Here is a 22,592-nt window from a genome sequence, read left to right as displayed (position 1 = left end):
AAAATGTTTATTTATATGGTCTTTCTATATCGCGGATTTTCTCCTGTTGCTGATGGGTCTGGAACATAACTTCCGCGATAGGCGGGCAATCACTTGTATTTAAAAACCCGCAAAGTCGTGAATCCGCGAAAAGTGAACCGCGAAGTAGCGAGGGATTACTGTATAGCAAACATGCCCATTGGCCTTATTTGGGTTTGGGGGTGGCCAAAAGACACCCCTTATCTTCCACACAGATTTGTTTTGTTCTGCTTTATTGGCTTTTCATTTCCTCTTACTGCATTTCATATGTGTAATAATTTATTTTTTATTTTATTTTTTTTCTGCGGAAAAATAAGAGGCCATTTGGTGCAATAGCAATGGGCCCTGCATTGGCAAGGCCTAGCTGGTTGAGCTCGCCGACTCTGGGCCGTGCAAACAGATTCCTGAGCACAGCTGCAGTCAGTCTGATGAATCCAAGGCGCCCCCCAGCCCCACCAGAAAAAGTGAAATTGCGTTCACTAAATGTGGAGCAGAGAACAGAAGAAGACAGTGAGTATGATAAACTCTAATATGGCTCAATGGTGACATTGTGGCATTCCTAAAAATTTATTTCCCAAGGAAATGAAGGATCATTCATAGTCTGCCTGTCAACTTTAGGCCTACCTGTTTGACTTTTGATAGTTAACTGTACAAATGGCATTGGTTTGTACTCTTCACAATGGTAATCAAATGTGTTGGGAAGAGTCTGTGACACAGAACAACCTCAGAATGGTCAAATCTGAATAAATTGACTGGGGTAATCTATTAAAAGAGTCCCCCCTCTTCCAGTGAGTATCATATCAACCTGTGGTTGTACAAAGATTTCTTTGACTAGCAAAACAATAAATTACTTTGAAATAAATCCTTAGTTTGAGTGCAGAAGGAAATACCCTTGTAAGCCAAGTAGTGTATCGAGAAAGGGAATAGGCCTTGCTTAAATAGAATTCAGAGTTAGCAGGCCTCTATTACCATTGCTGTAGACCAGGGGTGTCGACCTCAAGTCCTGGAGGGCTGCAGTGGCTGCTGGTTTTCATTCTAACCCTTATCCTAATCAGTGACCAGTTTTCACTACTAATTAACTTAATTTCCCTTCATTTTAATAGTCCTGTTTTCAGGGCTTCAGTCCTCTGAATTGATTCTTTTCTCCATTAAATGGGAGCCAAACAGAAATTAGAGGTACAACGAGCCGACAGATGACCAGCTAAATTGGAACATCAAACTCCAACCAGTTTCTTAATAAGGAGCCAATTCTTGTTGTTAATTAAACCCGTTATTTAATTCCATAGCTTGTTGCTGCTCTCATTCTGCCACAGCAGACATTTCCAAAACTGTGGATTTTCTGTTTTTTCTAAGAACCGCTTCAAAATGTTTTGGTGACCTGAGCAGAGTAACCTTGCTGAGACCTTCACCATTCTTTATTTTCAGATACTGTGGTTTTAGCTGGTCACACGTCATATTGTTTTGCGTCTCATTACCGTTAGACTGGTAATTAAGGGAAAAGAAACAATTAGGAGGTCCAAGTCAAGTTAATTAAAACGAAGGCAAAAGAAGTTAATTAGCAGCAGAAGCTGTTCACTAATTAAGATGATGGTTGGAATGAAAACTTGCAGCCACTGTGGCCCTCCAGGGCCGGAGTTTGACACACGTGCTGTAGACAGTTTGTCTGTTTCCTGGTTTGTCTAGTGTATGATGCTTATTAGTTTAGTATTCACGGATACAAACCACTAATTTTTAAATGCCTTTTATTAATCAATAAGTAGACGTAATCATAAGCTCTCCTTCAAGAGAGTGGATTGCAATTTGACAAAAAATGAAGTCTCTGCACTATACCCAAAGTGGGAATGAAAGCTTTCTTTGTTGTATGTGTCTCCAGTTGAAGGCAGTCATGGTAATGATGGTCTTTTACTGGGTCGGCCCCCTGAAGAGCCAGAAATGCTGTTGGCTGAAAAATCTCTCCTTGAAATCCTAGATGGCATCATCATGATGTATAACTTAAGTGTACACCAGCAGCTGGGAAAGGTACCTGCGCCTATTAATGTCCGTTGTGTTCACTCTGACTGGTCCATTTCAGGGTCAGCAGATCATTGTGATTGTACAAATTACTCTGTGTTTTTGACTAGCTGATAATGCCTAATCACATGTTTCCATATTTCATCATTATATCACTCCAGATTCTTTGTCAGTCACACAGCGTCTCTGTAAATAACACGTCATTTATTTAACTGAAGTAGTGAAAAATGGTATATCAAAGAAAAAAAGAATGAATGTGTAAAATCAACTCATTGTCCGTTAATGTGAAATGAAAATAGCAGTCACTTTTTTTCCAAAATGATTTATTTACGGCTATAAAATTCTTTTTTCTGTCTTAAGCTTTGTACCTGTCATTGTGCTGCAATAGAGTTTAGGAGTAAACACAGTTGTGGTGTCTAGTTTAATCCATATGTCCCTTTCAAATATATTTGAGAGTAATAGTAATCTCAGAAATATTACTATTGTTTTTTCATTAATCCATAACCGTAATTTATTACAGTACTGATATAGCAGATTAAGTTACATGCTCAGAGTCAAACAGGTCTGGGACTTGTAAACCACACTGCTAACCTAACAATCATTCATTTTTTTTTATGCTTGCATGCCAACAAAAACTGCTCCGCAAAATATGTAGCCACAAATTTAGGTTTGTCAGTTGATAGCCTTTGTACAAATCTCCCGTGAAGCTATTCAAGTTTTGCCGCAACTTTCATTGTGTAGAAAGTCTACCAGGGTAGCAATGAGGAATCCTAATCCCTATGATGAGGGTCACTGTCTGTGTGGAGTCTGCGTATTCTTCCCATGTGCAGCTTTAGTTTCTTCCCACATACCAAAGCTGGGCATTTTAGTTTGACTAGCTATTATTACATTATTGTATTAGGGAGTGTGGGTATGTATGTGGGCTGTGATGAACTAATGTCCCATCTAGGACTGTTGTCTGATATAGTATCCCAGAACAGACACTGACTTCCCGTGGCCATGTAATGCTATTTTTGTCTTCACATCACCATATTTTGCGTCAGTGCTATCAGCTGTACTGGACATAAACTACAAACTACATTATAAAGCCATGTTTCTTGTAAGGCACTAAGTAAACATTATGATTTATTGAGTATGTGTTAGGCATAGGGTGGCAAAAAAAACAAATACTATAAAATCTTGCAAGTGTACACTGCAGACTTTACTGAAATTTTAATGCTGTGAGTCTGATTTGTCTTTGAAGTTATCAAACCGGTCTTTTTAAATAGTAAAAGGAGTAGCCTGGAAGAACATTAAGGGTCTTTCTAGTTTAAGCTTTAACAAACCTATTGGTTATTTCAAAGCTTCACTAAACATACCCAGGTTTACCAGTCATGACAATGCCCATTTGCATTGATAATAGCATATACATTATGGAATCACAGAGCTAAATATGTTTACTTTTTGTGATTTTTAATGCAAACAATCCATCAGTAGTAGATGTATGATATCCAAAAATGTTATCTTGTATTTAGGAAATGTGAAACCTTTTTTAAATGTTTTGCCTGATTTCAGATGGTTGTGGTGTCTGATGATGTCCATGAGTATGCAATAGCTTTAAAAGATACCGAAGAGAAGATTTCTCGCTGCCCTGAGAGAGTAAGTTTATTTGTTATTTTCATCACTGTACTTACTGCTAAAAATAATTCAATAGTCTTATTAAAAATCAATCTTTAAAAAACGTTTCCCATTAATGTAATGTCATTTAAGAACCACCCACTGATAAAGTTATAATACTGCCTAAAGGTTTCTTTTCCTGATAACAAGTGACAGAACTTGAATTCTTAAGTCAATTGAGAAGATCAGGTCCTCCCACCCCATCTCACACTGCTTCCTCACATTTGCACACCCATAGTTCATAATTTAGCACAACAGCATATGTGAGGTATAAACAAAGTGCAATTGCCTTCAATGTCTTTCTTAATCTTATATTTATTCTAGAGGTTAACTAAAACACATACATTACTGCTTTCTGTTCATTAATCTCCATTAACTATCCATCCATCCATTTTCCAACCCGCTGAATCCGAACACAGGGTCACGGGGGTCTGCTGGAGCCAATCCCAGCCAACACAGGGCACAAGGCAGGAACCAATCCCGGGCAGGGTGCCAACCCACCGCAGGACACACACAAACACACCCACACACCAAGCACACACTAGGGCCAATTTAGAATCGCCAATCCACCTAACCTGCATGTCTTTGGACTGTGGGAGGAAACCGGAGCGCCCGGAGGAAACCCACGCAGACACGGGGAGAACATGCAAACTCCATGCAGGGAGGACCTGGGAAGCGAACCCAGGTCCCCAGGTCTCCCAACTGCGAGGCAGCAGCGCTACCCTCCATTAACTAGAAACAATGATTATTAATACATTAGCTTGCAGTTTACTTCATGCTCTATGCATAAGCATAGCCTAAATTAACAGTGGGGTTACTCAAGTTTAGGTTAGTTACCATCATTTGGCTTGTCTGAGTTTTCAGGCCTGAATGGTGCATTTGAATTCATTTAGTTCTTAATGCTCCCCTCTTTCTGTTCAGTCTACCTTGCACCTTGTGATACTGTCATGGCTGTAGATTTTTTTAGAGCTTATAGTTATGTTGCTGAATTACAGCATGTAAATATTATGTACATCCACAAGAGGCGGTTAAAAGCCATAAATTAAATATAGTCTTTCCTTTAGAAAATATTTACCATATATACTCATGTATAAGTTGGGTCTTGAAACCCGAAAACATCAATCATAAAATCAGACCCCAACTTATACGCCCGTTCAAAAATGCGATACGTAAGTTTGTTTTTTCACATTGTCTTGCTTCCTCCAATCTCACACCAGTTTCTCAGATGCATCAAATTTTGTTGCAGCAGTGCAGTTACCAGTTTCTTTCACTACTTCAACGACATTTCATTTAAAACCAGCTTCATATTTTCTTCTGATCGAACGCTCCATCATAGATAAGGGATGCTCTTACAATAAAGGTGTATGAAGGTGTGAGGTACAAAAAACACAAATCAGTGCAAATGTCACTTCAGAATAGTTTGGGTATTATTACCGTGTGGTCATGTAAGCACAATACACAGATAAAAAAAGGGCAGTGCGCTCCGTGGTTACTCTCTCAGGTGGGCGTTAGCATATCATAATCTCTTGGACCGATAGCGTGAGTTTTCTGCATTCAATTTATACGGCCGACATTATAAAATGGCAGAAATTATACGGTAAAATCAAGTCCAGACTTATTCGTGAGTATATACGGCAGGCATTGCGGAGATGAAAAAGAAATGCACACAGATAACATTCCTCATGAGGATGCAGTTGAACAGTACAAAGCACTTCAACATATGGCTCCAATTATGGAACACCATTTGTGCCAAATTATAAGAAAGTGAATAAATGTGTTATTGTGAAATAATCACATGAAATACAATAAATAAGATGGAAATTGTGTAATAGTTGCATGAAAAACTGCAGCAGTATTTTCTTAATAGCAGACTTCCCAAAAGCTCTTTTAATGCCAGCGCTGTTTTATTTTGCTGGTTTTATTACTTACTTATTTTTTTTTTCCCAAGAAAACTTGCATAAAACATACTATAAATAAAACATATGAACATCTCTATACATAATAATTTTGAAGTGTGTGAATGGCTAAGTCCTAAGAGCTACTGCTCACATTTGATGCTGTGGTCATAGTAAATTAATGGCCGGAGTATGGGTGGCTCAGTTTAACTTCTGTCATTGGCGCCATCTAGTGAATAAAACTAGTTGACTTCTTTAAACTTAGCTTTCTACCCATTGAAATTGACTTTTATTAACACGCACCTTATACATTTTATGTTGATTTTTGTCAACACCTGCCTTAAAAGAGTTACATAAAGAGGAAATGTGGAATGCACTTAACAAGTACATAAAGAAATAACTGATATTTTTATTAATTTTGCAAGTCTCTATACACGTCAGAGTATTTAGTGAAGGAAAAGCAAATTCCAGTTATTTATTAGATGCGTTAGAATTGTCAAAGCTCAATACACTGCTCGCGCTCTGAACCCCAAGGGTCATGCCAAAAGACCATTTCCCCTTGGGGTTTAACAAAGTATATCAAATCAAGAAATTAGAAGAATAGGACAAACCCGTGAGCTCTATTGAAATTCAAGACACTGTAAAATTACTATGAAGCAGGAAAACCTGGGTGCAGATCATGGTCCAACACCATTTTTCAAACATTTCTCTGTTAAATGAATCCTATTGAATCCAGTTGTTTTACTGGAATTATAGAAGATAATATCCCACCTCATACTCCATGCCAAGCATCGATTTCTATCTTTCTAGAAGAAAAAAAAGGTTCTTTCAGATTTTGCATCTTACCAACAAATTTTGTTATGGGAATATTGGCAAACAGCATAGAGAAAGTTCTTCCTTCAGTAATTTCACTGGATTAAAGTGAATCTGTTAAAGGCAGACATCTATTGTCAAACCTAAAGTAATTGGTTGATGTACTGTATAGTCCTTTAGAGCTGGATTTCCAGAGGTCTTGCTAACTCTGAATAAAAACTGATCAAGTGGAATGGGGACATCTGTTTAATGTAGCGCACACATTTGAGTGTGGACCATATTCTTGTCCAGAAGTGTCTTGTCTGGGTAAACCGTACAAATTCTGACTACTTCACATTAGAATGCCAAACCAGACAGGCCTGTCTGCTTTTTACAATTTTTATTGACCTGCTAGCAATTTTGTCTTCAGCAATAGTCAGAAATTAAATGAATAATAAGACGAACAATAAAACGAAAAGAATAATGAGGGAAGAAATGATATGAAAGAATCCCTCCATTTGGGAATTTTGTTTTCTTTTCACTTCCACCTCGAACTCCTCATTACTAATCATATAAATGTACAAGATAAATTTTTCAGGACCTCTGGGTCCAAAGTTAATTTGAATAAAAGCATGCAGTATCCAGTCAATTCATTTACATGCCATATTACATTCAAGCACTTTCCCCTGATTGCCTTTGGGCAGTTTAGGTATTTGATAGTATAGTCACAAGGAAATTTAAAGATCATTTTATATTCAATTTCCACAACAAGATGAAAATCATAAAACAAGATGCTGGATGAGTTATTATAGTCACAAAGCTGCTATTTCTCTTTCAGGGCGCTTGTGTATACCTTTATTAACAAGTCTTCTTTTGAAGAGCTTGATGCAATAGTAAGCTTGTTTATATGGAAGGACAAATGGCCATGTATTAAAAGGATGACACTGCACAGATCGGAGGTAGAGGGTGCCATGGCGTTTCTTTACTTCCAGCTTTACTAGAAGGTTGCAAGTATTTGTAGTTTGAAACAATGGAAGGAAATTGAAGGTATTGAAAATCTAACTGCTTAGGTAGCCTTGGAAAGAAAATATTGCTTATATTCTACTCTATATAACTTACGAACTATCATCAGTTTACTAGGAATCTGCTTACATATGACTCACTAAAAATATAGAACCAGTAGAAGAAACACTTTAAGGCAGAGTTGCAGTTTTATGCTGGTCCATTGCAGGATAATTTTATATTCCAGCCATCCTTTACTTATACAGTATTTTAATTCTTGAAAGTCATTAGGTATCTGGACCATAATAGAGCTTTGTACCATTTTAGAACCCTTTGATCCAACAATGCCTTAAATATGGAATTCTTCCAACCCATCATTTTTTTTGGAAGTTACAATTGAACAAACATTAAGGGACCTGCCTAGCTTTCCTAATAGTTACTGCACACTTTAATATATTTTATCCAGTAGTGAGGAGAATTGCAGCAGTATTTCTGCATTGTCAATTAATGTGAAGATAGATAGATAGATAGATAGATACTTTATTAATCCCAAGGGGAAATTCACCTACTCTAGTAGCAGCATACTGGTAAAAAACAATATTAAATTAAAGAGTGATAAAAAATGCAGGTAAAACAGACAATAACTTTGTGTAATGTTAACGTTTACCCCCCTCGCCCCCACCCCCCAACCCCCGGGGGTGGAATTTAAGAGTCGCATAGTGTGGTGAAGGAACGATCTCCTCAGTCTGTCAGTGGAGCAGGATGGTGACAGCAGTCTGTCACTGAAGCTGCTCCTCTGTCTGGAGATGATCCTGTTTAGTGGATGCAGTGGATTCTCCATGATTGACAGGAGTCTGCTCAGCGCCCGTCACTCTGCCACAGATTTCAGACTGTCCAGCTCCGTGCCTACAATAGAGCCTGCCTTCCTCACCAGTTTGTCCAGGCGTGAGGCGTCCTTCTTCTTAATGCTGCCTCCCCAGCACACCACCGCATAGAAGATGGCGCTCGCCACAACCGTCTGATAGAACATATGCAGCATCTTATTGCAGATGTTGAAGGACGCCAGCCTTCTAAGGAAGTATAGTTGGCTCTGTCCTCTCTTGCACAGAGCATCAGTATTGGGAGTCCAATCCAATTTATCATCAATCTGCACTCCCAGGTATTTATAGGTCTGCAACCTCTGCTCAAAGTCACCTCTGATGATCACGGGGTCCATGAGGAGCCTGGGCCTCCTAAAATCCACCACCAGCTCCTTGGTTTTGCTGGTGTTCGGTTGTAGGTGGTTTGAGTTGCACCATTTAACAAAGTCCTTGATTAAGTTCCTATACTCCTCCTCCTGCCCACTTCTGATGCAGCCCACGATAGCAGTGTTGTCAGCAAACTTTTGCATGTGGCAGGACTCCGAGTTGTATTGAAAGTCTGATATATAGAGGGAGAACAGGACCGGAGAAAGTACAGTCCCCCTGCGGTGTTCCTATGTTGCTGACCACAATGTCAGACCTGCAGTTCTCGAGACGCACATAGTGAGGTCTGTCTGTAAGACAGTTCACGATCCATACCACCAGGTATGAATCTACTCCCATCTCTGTCAGCTTGTCCCTAAGGAGCAGAGGTTGGATGGTGTTGAAGGCGCTAGAGAAGTCCAGAAACATAATTCTTACTGCACCACTGCCTCTGTCCAAGTGGGAGGTCTGAGTCTGATGACTCAAGCGCCGCAGCAAGTGGCAGCCTTTCCAGCAGCTCCGTGTATGACTATATCTTTCTACCTTTTTCTCTATTTCACTGTTCACTCCTATCACTTTCCTTTATGTGGAGTGAAATGAAGGTGTGTACTTCTAGATCAGGGGTCAGCAAAGATGGTCTTAGAGGGCCACAGTGGCTACAAACATTTGTTCCAACCCAATTTTCTAATGAGAAGTCAATTCTTGCTGTTGAAGCACTTACTGCTCAAGTAACATTTTATGCTTCATTTTAGTCATCTCGCTTGTTAAGATTCTCCACCCTTAATTTCTCATTTTAGTTTAAAAGTGGTGTTTGCATTTTTTTAGTGGCTCCTTATTACCATTAAGATGGAAATGACACAAGAACCAGCAGTTTCCCATCTAACTTGTTTCCTTTCACATCTCTGTGTATTTACCATGAACTGTCTGGTTTAATAAAATATTTAGAAGGAAACTGCAAAGGAAAAAAAATGAAGGACTGACAATTACTAATCCATGTCAGGCTATAAATCATTTTGAAGATATCCTCGAAAGGGAAAAAATGTGTGGTATAAGAATAACCTAACATGGCAGAATGAAGACACTAAACAAGCCATAAAATGAAATAAAGTCTGTTATTGGCAAGGATTGGTTTCTAATTAAGTAATCATTTGGAACACCAACATCCAGCCACTTTGGACCTCTAGGACTGACTTTGCAGACCCTTGCTCTGGAGACAGTCTTCAGTAATGCTCTAATAACATTTCAGGCGCAGAGAGGTGCCCATATTGTCCATCTATCTTCATCTATCTATGCACAACAAGCTATAATTCATTGCAAAATTGTGTATTGTACACACCTTAAAATTATCCACATATATCATGGATTGAACGCCGTTTGTGAACTGTAGCTTTTCTGTAGTCACACTTAAAAGGTATTACTGGCATTTTGGAGAAAGTTGTAACGTTAAAAATAGAAGCCTTCAGTACACCGTTAACCAGAGGGTCTTTTTATTTGACTAAAAATTACTGGCAGTCCAAGAAGGCAGCAACGTTGATAAGAGACCAAAGTGAAATTTGTCTATGTGAGATTTTTATTCTAGCCATAAAGATTGAGTCTATTTCTATGCATGAAACCAGAGGAGTAACTTAAACACTCTGTAGTGACAGAACTGAACCTGGAGATGTCATCCAGCCAGGAGCTGTCTTGGTTAAGGCATCTCTTTAAATCGCTAATTCAGCTAGTTTGTGATTACATCATATATTTCTGTTTTTGGTCTCCAAAGTGATGGATAATCATAAAAAGAGCTGAATATTGTTCCTGGTCTAAGTATATAGTGAGTCTAAGGAAATAATTTCAAACTTCTAACAAAATAATCATTATTAGAGATCAGTTAATCGATATTCTATTGATATGGGTTTTGTATTATTTTGGGTTTTTAATTTATCCAGTTTTTTTTTACAGTTTAAAACAGTAATCACTGGAGGGGCAGTGTGCATGCAGAGAATGAATGTACTTTAACAGCAGGGTCCATTTAGAGGAGTCTTCCTGAATTAGAATGTGTCATAAGTGAAATCCTTCAGGAGTCACCACTGTGAGTTTGATTTCTAATAACGTGTCACCAAAAAAACATACAAACAAGTGAGTTAAGTTTTCAGATGGCATTGGGTTAGCTAGAGTCGTACATCAGCCCTGGAGCCACTACTGGCATAAATAAACGTGTAAATTGACGCACGTTGTTTCAACAGAGGCAGGACATCATGCAGGAGCTAGTGAAGAGTCAAAAGGTGTTTGCTGAAAAGCTTAATCACTTGAGTCGCAGATTGGCCTGGATAAATGCCACCATCTATTCCAAGGTATTGTGTTTTTGATCCTGGCTTGTTTCTAAGCAATTTTCATTGTTGGTAAATCTCTGACTTCTGATTTTCTAGTCTTGTTTCTGTAACTAACCATGTGAATTTCTGAAGGAGGATGTCTTTTGTATTAAAATGTCAATAAGGTAAAAAAAAAAAAATTGATGTTGATTCTGTGTGCTGTTGGTAAACTGCTAATTTACATACTTTTAATTGTGTTGTATTGTTTATTTATGTGGATTAGCAGTTTTATCCTGAGTTTAAACTACCATGTTTTTGTTTGTAAAGTACCTTATGATGATGCTTCGTATGCAGAACTGTGTGACATAGAACTGGATTGATTATTGTCCCCATAAAAAGGTTTATTTAAAATTGTACTTGCTTTGGTTGTGTACCGAGCATTTAGTATGCAGAAGAGCTTCAGAATCACTTGAAGTAACACGGGTTATTGTATTTCAGGAAAAAATGCTGGACGTCTATTGGCTGCTGCGCGTGTGTATTCGCACCATTGAACACGCAGACAACACTGGTTCCTTGTTTGCTTTCATGCCTGAGTTCTACTTAAATGTTGCCATGAACAGCTATAGTGCCCTGAAGAATTATTTTAGCCCATCAAATTGCATGGAGGAGCTGCCAGGTAGAGTTGTTTTAGTTGAACTTTTGCCATTAGAATGGTGCTACTTATTAGTAAATTTATATAGAGTAGTTCAGCTGTAGAGGTAGTACATTAATTCTGCACCAAATGGTGTTGAAAGATTTTTGTAAGTGTTCAGCTCTTGCATATTAAAACAATTATTTATTTATTTATTTATTTAATTTTTTATTTTTAATAATATCCACGAAGTGAACTGAGCTTTATTTTCTTGTTTAGACTATGAACAAACTTTGACTCGGCTTGCTTCGATATTAGCAAAGCACTTTGCTGACTCTCGCATTATAGGCACAGGTGAGTAAGCCTTAGCAGGACTATGAAAGTTTCCTTAACTGATTACTGGTTGGTAATAATTTTGTGCACAGAATTCAAGAAAAGGTAAGTGTTAATATTATCTATATTATTATTATTATTTTTTTGCACATGTGGGGTTTTCCACAATTTTTTTTTTTTTGGCTATGTGCATTGGCATTGTAGCGTTAGCGCCACAATTGGACCATGTTTAGTGTTGCGAAATGCACAATAGAAATGTTTTTCCACTTACATTATAGCCTCAGAGCCACAACAATGACAAAATAATCAGAACAACAATACAAATCAATTATGAAACATATAATAATTGTCTGTTTCACTTATATTATAATGTTTTTCTCAACATAAAAATCCACAATCAGCCTCAGCCAGGAGACCCATGGTAAGAGTTGACAGAGATAAATGCAGCAGTTCTCTTCTCCAGATGCCGATGGAGCATGTGGAAGGTTATGTAGGGCCACAATTCAAAGTCCCAGTGTGGACCATGTGCCAGCCATTAAAATGAGTAACAATCTGTGGTGTATTCCTTGTTAAATGTTCCAAGTGATCAACACTCTTGGCAGTCACAATCCCAGTGAGGTGTTATACAAGTATATTGCTGTTGGTATAAAGAAGCCCTAGTCGTGTTTCTTGACATACTTCTGCTGAATAATTCATTGGCTGAAAGTCCTCCTTGTTTGTGTGTCAGAGACCGGATGTGCAGCATTGTTCATAATGGCACAAAGTTTTGTTTTGTTTCTTTCCTTTGCTCGACATGGTGTTGAGTCTGCTGCCTTACGATTTCCAGTCCAACCCTTTGAGGTCTCAGGGACCCTAATGATTCATCTGGGAACTTGTGTGTTTTTCTTTTTTTACTGTAGCTAATCAAATTGTTCCACAATTTCTTTCTCTTTTCAGATATCAAGGATTCTTTGATGCAGGCTCTAGCAAGTTATGTTTGTTACCCTCAATCACTACATGCAGTTGAGTGCATTCCAGAAGAACAGTGAGTCCATCTTATTGATTATTTTTGTTGGCTTAAGTTTAAAAATTTCATTTCAGAAAAAAATCGGAAGATATAATAAGCAAAACAAAAAAGGATTTTTTTATTTAATCATCTGAGAAAACTTGGAATGAAACCTGATCTGGCAACTTATTTTTGGAAATGAGTTGCATTTTGTATCACATTATTATTTTTTCAGTGAGTTAAAGAGTTTTGTTAATGTGTTAAAGCTGTGACAGTTACTGGAGGTTAAACTAAGCAAACATCTACTTGTTTTATTACTTTACTGTATTTCATTTTTCATCTGCATATGTTGCCAAGGATTTATTAACGTGTGTGAAAATTATCCACAAGCAAATCTGATGTATTTGCATGTCATTTTAGATCAACATGTCTGACATTTATAGTACCTTAGCAAATTCATTATATGTTTGCTGAAATTGGATAAATTGGATGAATGTTACTCATGGCTATATGCTTCAAAGCATAGTACTTGTTACGTGAGGACCATACTGTACTAAGCCTAAATTTCCTAGCAACTGCAAGAGTTTTGCAATAAACTTAAAGTTCACAAGTCTGCTGCCTTCTATGCAGCCACAAACAAGAAGGTCAAATTCTGTCAGTTTAGGTGGCTGGGTTGACAGTTTTTACATCAAACTTGCTCTGAGGAAACACTGGCGGCAAGAGGAGGACTCTTTCATTAGCTGGGCTATTGTGTGGAATTTAGAGCCCTATGATTTTCACGATGCAGAGAACATGAATAAAATCTCAAAACTGACATGCACAAACTGATTTCAGATATAAACACAAAAGTGAATGGAACTAGGAGAGTTAGGGGAGATTATTACAAAATCACTCACTAAACATTTTGAGTAATTGGTTCATATATCATTTGGATAAAATGTTTGTTCATCTTTGTTGTTTCTTAATGAGTTCTATTCAAACCTATTTTATAAGGTTTGCTTGTATTTCTTCTGGAGACTACCGTTCTACTGTAATGAAACACTGAGTGGTATATGTAGGTCAAAGACGATTGAAGTGGCGACTCTTAAAATGAGAATAAGTCTGCAGATAGCTAAGGTGCCAGAGAGATAGGTTACCAGCAGTTGTGTTGGACATGACCTACCACATTTGAGGATACATGGATAAGGTAAGGATGTCCTATGCTGTACAGCAATTAATAATACGTAAATATAAATAAATCCTCGCATTGTTAGACTTGTCAAGTGGAAGGTCATTTGCTTTTTTCATCCAACATCGCCTGGTTACCTTGGGTTTTATATTCTTATTATTATAATGGTACATCTTTTTAATTGAGGAATAAAAAAAGCAAATTCATTGACAGGAGCCAACGGGCTCAGGTCCAAGTATATTATGACATTTGAAACAAAATTGGTATTATTAAAAAAAAACAAAAAAAAACTGAATTAGTGTTAGTGGGTTAGATAAACAGATAGATGGGTAAACATGATCTTGTTCAGTAAATGCATACTGTGACGATGCAGGTTCTCTCCACGCTCCCAACGTCCTTATGGGAGCCCTGAACCCAACACTGTCAGTAATGTCACCGAGATGAGCTGACAGATGGGGACAATTCTCACATAAAGCCAGGGGACATATCCAAAAAGTGCTTTTATTAAAACAATCATCAAAACAAATGGTGCAGTGCATCAAGTTCAGTAAATAAATCCCTAAAAACAAGTGTTCAGTGGGGATAATTCTTTATTAATTCTTTTGCATTTATATAGCGCTTTTCTCACTATTCAAAGCGCTCAGCAATTGCAGGTTAAGGGCCTTGCTGAAGGACCCAACAGAGCAGAGTCCCTTTTAGCATTTACGGGATTTGAACCGGCAACCTTCCGATTGCCAGTGCATATCCCTAGCCTCAGAGCCACCACTCGATAAAAACCATCCAATAAATAAATCCTTTAAAACTCGAGGTTAAAATACAGAAGTTACAAATGCAGTCTCTCACTCCCTTTACTCTCCTGCCCACCTTCGTCTCTTTCTCCCCGGCTCACTCATTACTCGCAGCTGGCAGAGACCAACAGCCACAAGCTCCTTCAGCTAACCTCCGTCTTGGCCTCCTTCTGGATGTCACTGCCAGACCGTTGAGGTCAGCTCTCCTCCCTTGATCTTTCGCGCACCCGCAGTCAAGTCTCTCCTCAGATCCCACGGGAGGACACCTCTCTGCTCACCCCACTCGCTTGTTTTCAGTGGGGCAAACTAGCCCCAAGGGCGCAACTGACTAACGCTCCTGTGCGGGGCCCCAGCTCGTGGTGTCTCTACTTTCTAGGTGGCCAGATCCTCCTGCTAAGACTGCTCTCTCACTTTCTTTAACCTCCTTTTCCTCTCTCCTCGATCGATCTCTCTATTAATATATCTCTTTCCATTCATCTTGTCTCTCTGGTTCGACCCGTACATATACACCTCCGCGGGTGCCCCTGTCGGCGCAGCACCTTAATCACACACCGCAGGAAGCCAATGAGGCAATTGTGAACGACCACACCTACACGAGCAGGTGCGACTCGCTCCAATTACCTCACAAACTCTCCGCGGTCGTGCGATCGCGCCCACAGAGAACAACACGGCTATACAGATTTAAAACCCGGCCCTTTTTCTTGAAGTCATGGACCCGCTATACCACACATACTTGCAAATGGACAGGTGGACCGACGTGATCGTACTTAACATAATTGTAAATGGGCCCTTTTTAGTACTGTGATCTTCATGGTATTCTATGTTGTTGGTGCGGTGTTGACCGGTGTTGGTATGGTCTTAGTCCGGACCTATGCTTTCCACATTGTCTTGTGGTAATGGTTTGGCACTGAAGTTGCAGAGGGTTTCTGGGATCCTGTACTCATATTACAGACTTGTGGGTTTTTTTCTGTAAGAAATTAGTTCAAGAGAAAAAGTCAGTTTTGTGGGTTTTTTTTTTAATTTTCTAAATCAATATCATAGTATGACTTCAAATATTGACATTTTTTATTTTTTTTATCCTCTAAAGGCGAATGGCCATGATGAAAAATCTGCTGGCACCATATGAGCAGAGACCCTGGGCACAAACTAACTGGATCTTGGTCCGTCTGTGGAGGGTACTGTACACATCATTGCTTTTTTCTTCCTTGTGTCCCAGGGCAATATGAGTTTAATATTCTAACCCTAATTTCTGTTTATGATACCTTTTATTTTTGTTGTTTCTTACGCCTTTCTTGTTCACTGCCTGCCTTTCTTCCTGTCACTGTTGCTTTGACTACATCATTCATTTATTTTTTAGTTAATTTAATTTCTAACCACTTTGGCATCTTCTTGGTCTGATTCGCTGCCGATTCATTTGTTATTGTAATTCCTTTGGTTGTCAGGTGTATAGGAGGAAAATGACAATTCTGTTACTAGAACTGCTATAATTGGGGGGAAAAAAATTCTCCACAACAGAGGCACATAAATCCCAGTCCCACTCAGGCTTCCAGCAACAATGAAACCAGGGAGTGAAACTTAGTTTATCCCAGTGGTGTGTGTATTTGTGTGCCAGAAAAATGACAACACTTGGACAGATTGACAAACACACTACGGTTAATACCATGTTTTAAAATGCCTTAACAAGATTTACTCTGACAGAGCTACTTGTTGTCTAGAAAATTAACTCATCATTCAATTGCATCCTTAATAAATCTGCTGTACTTGTCATGATGCAGGCAGCCTTGTCTAAATATTCTGGCAACTTCTTTCAAGAATGTAGCTAGATAAGACTGTGCAGCAATCAAAGAATCCAAATACAATTGTAGAAACAAAGCAGTATATCTTCATATCTTTACAGAACAGGTGCAGAAATTGTATTCGTGCATGATGAGCCTGGAAACAAAAATGCAATCTTAATATTAAGTATGAAAGTGAATGGCTTTATGCAGTCATTCATAATATCACACCCAGGGCTGGATTAAGACAAAATTGAGCCTGATGCTGCAGCGCAAAAAAGGCCTATTTTTTCTCGGCATTGGTGCATGTGCATTCGACACTCACTGTACATGCACACTCAGACCGACCATGGAGCCTTAATTGCTTGCGATGCAACCAGCCAGCCTTTATTGAACATGAATAATAATGACGACGTAGTATCGTAACAACTCGAGGTTAACATCAAACTATGTAACATCAACATTCAATAGTAATTGTCTGAAAAGTGCACTCAATGCAGAACAGGCTAAAACAGATCAACTTAACCTAGGCATATCGTCACCCTAACTACTGTGCTAGTGCTGCTTACTTATATTGCTGTTTTTCGAGCCTTAGCAAGTGCAAATTTTTCGATTGTGTCGGTGAAGTCAAGGCTGCACAGCATCTCATGCTCAATGCTCATAAGCGCCAGCATACTTAGCCTTTCCTGCCCCATTGAGGACCACAGCACTCCTTTGACTATTCCTAACTTTGAGAAGCTCCGCTTGTTGGAGGCATTGGACACCATCATGCACAGATAGATGCGCAACCCAATCTCAACGTTTGGAAATGTCTGAGAAAGATTCAACGATGACAAACGCCTGTATACATGGTGAGCTCTGCTGATTCGTTCACAGTCACCAGTTTCTGAGTGTGCATAAATGCGCAAAGAACAATAGTAACTGTATAATAAGTAACGCTGTGTCTAGGCGTCCGAAAGTCGGACTTCAAATTTCATTCTAAGAATTATTTTGAGGTTAATATAGCAAAGGAAAACTGTTCAGCTTCTGGAAAATTCTCGTCTCTTTTCATCTGGGCCTATTTCAGGAATGGGCCTAATGCCGCAGCATCAATAGCACCCACCTTAATCCGGCCCTGCTCACACCTAATATGGTTTTAAATACTCCTTTACAAAAATACTAGATGTGAATGACCAGCCCATCTTCCCGGTGTGTTCTTCTTTCCACCTGAGGAACATCGGTTTTTTGGATTCAAGATCCTTTATTTGTCACTAGCAGCAAGTGCTTTGGAATGCTTACTCATTTAGCTGCTTCCAGTTACAGAGTGCAGTAGACACTACACAGAATACAAAACAGACAATAAACTTTGTGCACTATAAAACAGGTCAAACAGTATGTGGTGGAAGATATTTGTGTTAAAAAAAAAAAGGGCAGTGTTCTATAGTGTGGAGTAGCAACATTATCACAGTACAATGCAGGCATATTCACTAGTGCAGTTAACCAGGTAACTATCAAAGACACAAGATGCAGGAGGTGGTGGGGGACTGTTCTCGAATCTGGTGGTGGTTGTTCTGATAGACTTTTTAAGTATTAAAGATGTAATGTAACCTCTCATTGTAGCAATTAACTAAAACAGTTAAACACAATTGGATTATTTGAAATCTTTATTGACACAGCTGAGTGAAGGATAACTTCATTCCCAACAGAAGATGGATATTAGTGCTGCATCATACTGTATATCTCTGATATTATCTAGTGTTTCAGGAAAACTTGACATCAAAGTTTGTTTTAATGACATGCTACACTTCTCCTCCCCAGGGCTGTGGCTTTGGCTATAGATACACTCGTCTCCCACACTTGTTGAAGACAAAACCTGAGGATGCTAACTTACCCAGCCTGCAGAGTGAGTAGCGACTTGCTATTTGAAATATTTAACTTTCTAATCTTCGTGTCCCTAACCAACTAATTTTTGTAGCATAATTACAGTAAATAAGAATGTAAAAGGATAACCACTGGCCCAAAAGAGCCAGTTTACCCCAGGAATTTAAATTTTTTATAATACATCTTCCACAGCTGGCAACACAATCAGGTGCTGTATCTTCACTCTATTAGCGTATTCTGTTTCTTACAAAGAAAAGTAGAATCTGTGTAGTATCAAAACAGTACATATACTAGTATTATGATTTATTTAGCAGATACTTTTATCCAAGGCAACTTATAAAGCAACTATAAGATAGTAAGTACAGTCATTGAATGTAGCTGCAGCTTGTATATCCTGGGTACTGTATACTTGGCACTATTAATCAGTCATCATTTTGTATATGTGCCTTTCATGGCAAGCATTATCATAAGAATCTTAAAGCAATGCAAAGTTTTACTACAATCAGAAAGTCTAATGCTTTTTATGTGAATTCCTTTTTTCAATAAATATTATTAACGCTTTCATCGTTAAACCCAAAGACTGATTTTATTGCAGCCTAGCAAAAGGGGAATATATATATATTTTCTTTGGATGAAAATCAATAGCAATTTCAAAGCCGTAAGATCCACATTTTTCCCCACAAGCACTCCATAAATATATGTACACATTTTTGTATTCTTTTACAAACACAATCTTTGATAGGATAGCAAATCATATACAGTATACATTTTTCTTTCTGTTACTGGAACAATGCACGTCACTCAAAACATCTTTGAATAAGATGGAATGACTGTGGTGGTCATTTTGTCAAGATATTACTGCAGGAATATCTCAAGAGTAAGCAACAGTTATGCAGTATCAAAATATTCTTGTAACAGTAATCTACAGTCCTTTTTATTGGATTCTAACTGGATTTAACCTTCGAAATGGTTCAAATGATGACATTTTTTCTATGTTTTTGCACTCACTGTACTATCCGGTGTTAGAGTGGCTGCCACAAGATATTTACATTAGCCTAGTCATTAAAATATATTGTAGAGGCAGGTCTTAAAATAATTCTTTGATTTCACGTACAACGGAGACAAGCATGGTGTTGTGTGAGAAGACAGCCTTGGTCAGCTCATGGGTAATTTCAGTGATTCATCTGAAGCCTTACTTAGTAGAAGTTAGAAGTTTACCTTAGAAGTTAAATTGATGCTACTGGAGCCTTAATGACATCGCTTTTTTGAAATTACCATTTTATACAATGCAGGAAAAAAATCATGGTCCACTTTGATGTTGGGTCTGTAATTTCTTTTAATTTTTTCTGATATTGTGTCTTGTTTTTGTTGCATTTTTCAGAAGATTTATCAGTTGCTAGTTTCCAAAGTAAGTTTTATTTTTTGGGTTTGTCTTTTCCCCTTCCTTTCTTGTCATCCATGTTCTGACCAACCCTGTTAGCTCTTTTGATGATAGATAAGTGTTTAAGTGGTGTGAAGTTCACTACTGTTATAACTCCTTCCCCATTTCCTCCTCTTACCAGCCTAAATTGACAGATTCCAGTATATCTTCTTAACATTTCTACCACAAGATCAAGTAGATCTAGAACTTTCTAGCCCCAACCTGTGTTCCTCACAGTTCTGTTATTTAGAAGAGTTACTGCAATAGAAGTAGTATAGAAATGTGACGTGAGCATGAACCTGTATCTAGCTTTCTGTTTGACTTCTGTGTGAGTTGTTATGGTTCCATAGTAGCAAATGTCTTGTGCTGGATATCACAGCAGTCAACTATTGTTCCTTTTCTTAATATATATATATTCTACATCTTGACAGGGAGAGGCTGTTAAACTGATTATTCCAAAAGCTTTCCAGCCACCAGACTACTTTACCTGTTTCTTTTTGTTAGAATGTTGGAATTCTTTATAACATCAAAGAAGGACCTTGCACTTGGATCACACAAGAGTCCAATTTTCATTTACAACTAGGAGGCTTTGCCCCCTACTCGCTTCGCTCACCAAACCCTGTGCTTACACTACGCACTAGCCTCTTTACAGTTCTGCCGCTCGCATTTGGGGATGCAGATGTACAATGTACTAACTATTTTACATTACAGCGAGTAATTAACCATATTAAAAAATATTAAAATGTAATAATTTGATTGTAAATTGTTTCATGTTGCGTTAAGAGTTATTCGTTGCGTAATACGATTTCGTTCTGTTTGGCTTTGAAATTAACATGCAAAAACTTTTTAAACTTACACATTTACTGTAAAACTTAAGTAAAAACTATTTTTTGAATTAAATCTTTGTCAATATCGCATTGAATTGCGATTCTGTGTTTGGACTTTCATCGTGACAACGCCACGCATAACTGCACGTGATTGAATTTCGTTTCTTTCTCTCTATTAAATAAAATGACTTTTTCGAATATTTGGCTCTGAGATTTGTAAATTGTCTTTGCAAAAGCTATTCTAACAGGAAAAAGGAAACTGTTAACCTTTTAATATGAATGGCATATCAAGATCTCCTTTGTTGTCTAATGTTATCCCCTGAAGATGTACTACATTCTTGGATACATCCTTCTTTCTACAGTAATTCATGCGGAGAAAGACCGGATGGTGTTAACGGTTGTAGATATTCTACGGGATATTGTAAGTTGATGTTTTCATCTTCCACACGATCACCAACTGTTTCAGCATAGTCTATTTATACGCATTTAACCAATTTGCAGTGTAACCAATCGTCATTTTTGGCGTTAATTCGTTTAACTTCGTTTCTCTGTGCTAGGATTGTCCGTGTACTTATTTTTACTGTTGATAACCCTTTGTGATGAAATTCTTCAATAAGATTTGGACATAATATTTCTTCTTTAATTGGGAACTTAAAGTGTGGAAAACGTTATCAAAAGCATTCACACAAATGAGAGGTGAGAGTACCATGTGGTTTTCTATGGTTGAGAGGAGGGCGTGATTTGAAAACATCTCATGGCCAAAGTCTCGACTCACAGGACTTGAAAGAATCTTCTAAAAAGTCTTGTCTCGTTGCAGGATTATTTTATTATAATAAAGAGATGAGATCCTGGTCAAGACACACAGTTTGGTATAGTAGTAAGCAGTCAGAAGTACAGTATTTAAAGGATAACACAGAATAAATGATGTAAAGAACAAAAAAGCTTTTAGTCTTAATTAATGTTCAGTAATCTTAATATTAACAGTGTTGTCTATATGCTAATATTCTCTTCAAAATTCATTTCAAGACATTAAAATTGACCATTTAAGACTTTGCATATTGTTTCAGTCATTTGAAGTATGTCTTGTAAATATTAGTTATTAAGAGTTATTTATTTTTTATCACAAATTATAATCACTAAATGAAAATTGTAACATTGTGAACCAATTATGTGAAGTGCTCTTCAGAAGAATGAACAATGTTAGTAAATTCCTGTGTCCTCTAATAGACTTGAAAGGGCAGGTAACAAAATCCTACAGTAAAGTTCACGACGGTGTGTTTTATAAGAGGTACCATTTATAAAATGAATTGCTGATTGATAGAAAATTGCCGTCTTAGAAAAGGTATATTTAGAGGCTGTCTATAATAAAAAACAGTGGGAAGCATTATTTTATCCATGGTGTCTTGTGTAATGTGTAAATGAAGTCTTGTTTTCCTGAAACAGACAAAATAAAAATACTATGTATTGCTGATATTGGACTGAAAGGAAAAAGGAGAACTGTGCCATGAGGCAAGGTAAAACAAATTATATTCTAATGCAATCTCATGCTGTTAGACAAGTTTCCAAGGTCATATTTTTGTCGAAAATCATTCATTTTTTTGACAAATTGGAAAAGTTCAGATAACACAAGCCGTCCGGTTTTCAAAGTTCATTGCAGAAAGTAGATTGTTGCAGCATGAGAACTATTATCAGGATATTGTAAGGGAAAATCTGTATAGAGATGTGCAAATGAAAAACAAGGGTTTAACTGAATACAAAGTTCTGTGGGACACCTCTGCCCCTGAAAAGAGAGGGTTTAATTATTCCTAATCTTCTGTGGGTTTCAGTAAAGTAAAATTAGCCCAGAAACCACATTTAACTCTTTGAGGGCTGAATATTTTTTCTAAAAAACTCAGTTTTCTGAAAAGCACACAATGCA

The 22,592-nt window shown here is 37.8% G+C and overlaps 1 protein-coding gene across 1 annotated transcript in view; it reads left to right on the top strand.

Moving 5' to 3' along the window:
• Positions 1-22,592, top strand: part of LOC114669188 (E3 ubiquitin-protein ligase RNF123) — a 134,304-nt gene that overhangs the window by 46,564 nt on the left and 65,148 nt on the right. Inside the window, exons 23-31 of the mRNA XM_051921033.1 lie at positions 336-528; positions 1,892-2,037; positions 3,583-3,666; positions 10,822-10,929; positions 11,386-11,563; positions 11,798-11,872; positions 12,788-12,875; positions 15,880-15,967; positions 18,365-18,449. Of these exons, the coding sequence (XP_051776993.1) occupies positions 336-528; positions 1,892-2,037; positions 3,583-3,666; positions 10,822-10,929; positions 11,386-11,563; positions 11,798-11,872; positions 12,788-12,875; positions 15,880-15,967; positions 18,365-18,449 (1,045 nt within the window). The remainder of the gene's footprint in view (positions 1-335; positions 529-1,891; positions 2,038-3,582; positions 3,667-10,821; positions 10,930-11,385; positions 11,564-11,797; positions 11,873-12,787; positions 12,876-15,879; positions 15,968-18,364; positions 18,450-22,592) is intronic.

Source organism: Erpetoichthys calabaricus, chromosome 18 (genome assembly GCF_900747795.2).
Source record: "Erpetoichthys calabaricus chromosome 18, fErpCal1.3, whole genome shotgun sequence".
Lineage (NCBI taxonomy): Eukaryota > Metazoa > Chordata > Cladistia > Polypteriformes > Polypteridae > Erpetoichthys > Erpetoichthys calabaricus.
Note: the sequence above shows the minus strand (reverse complement) of the source record. Positions and strands in the feature narration are given on the sequence as shown.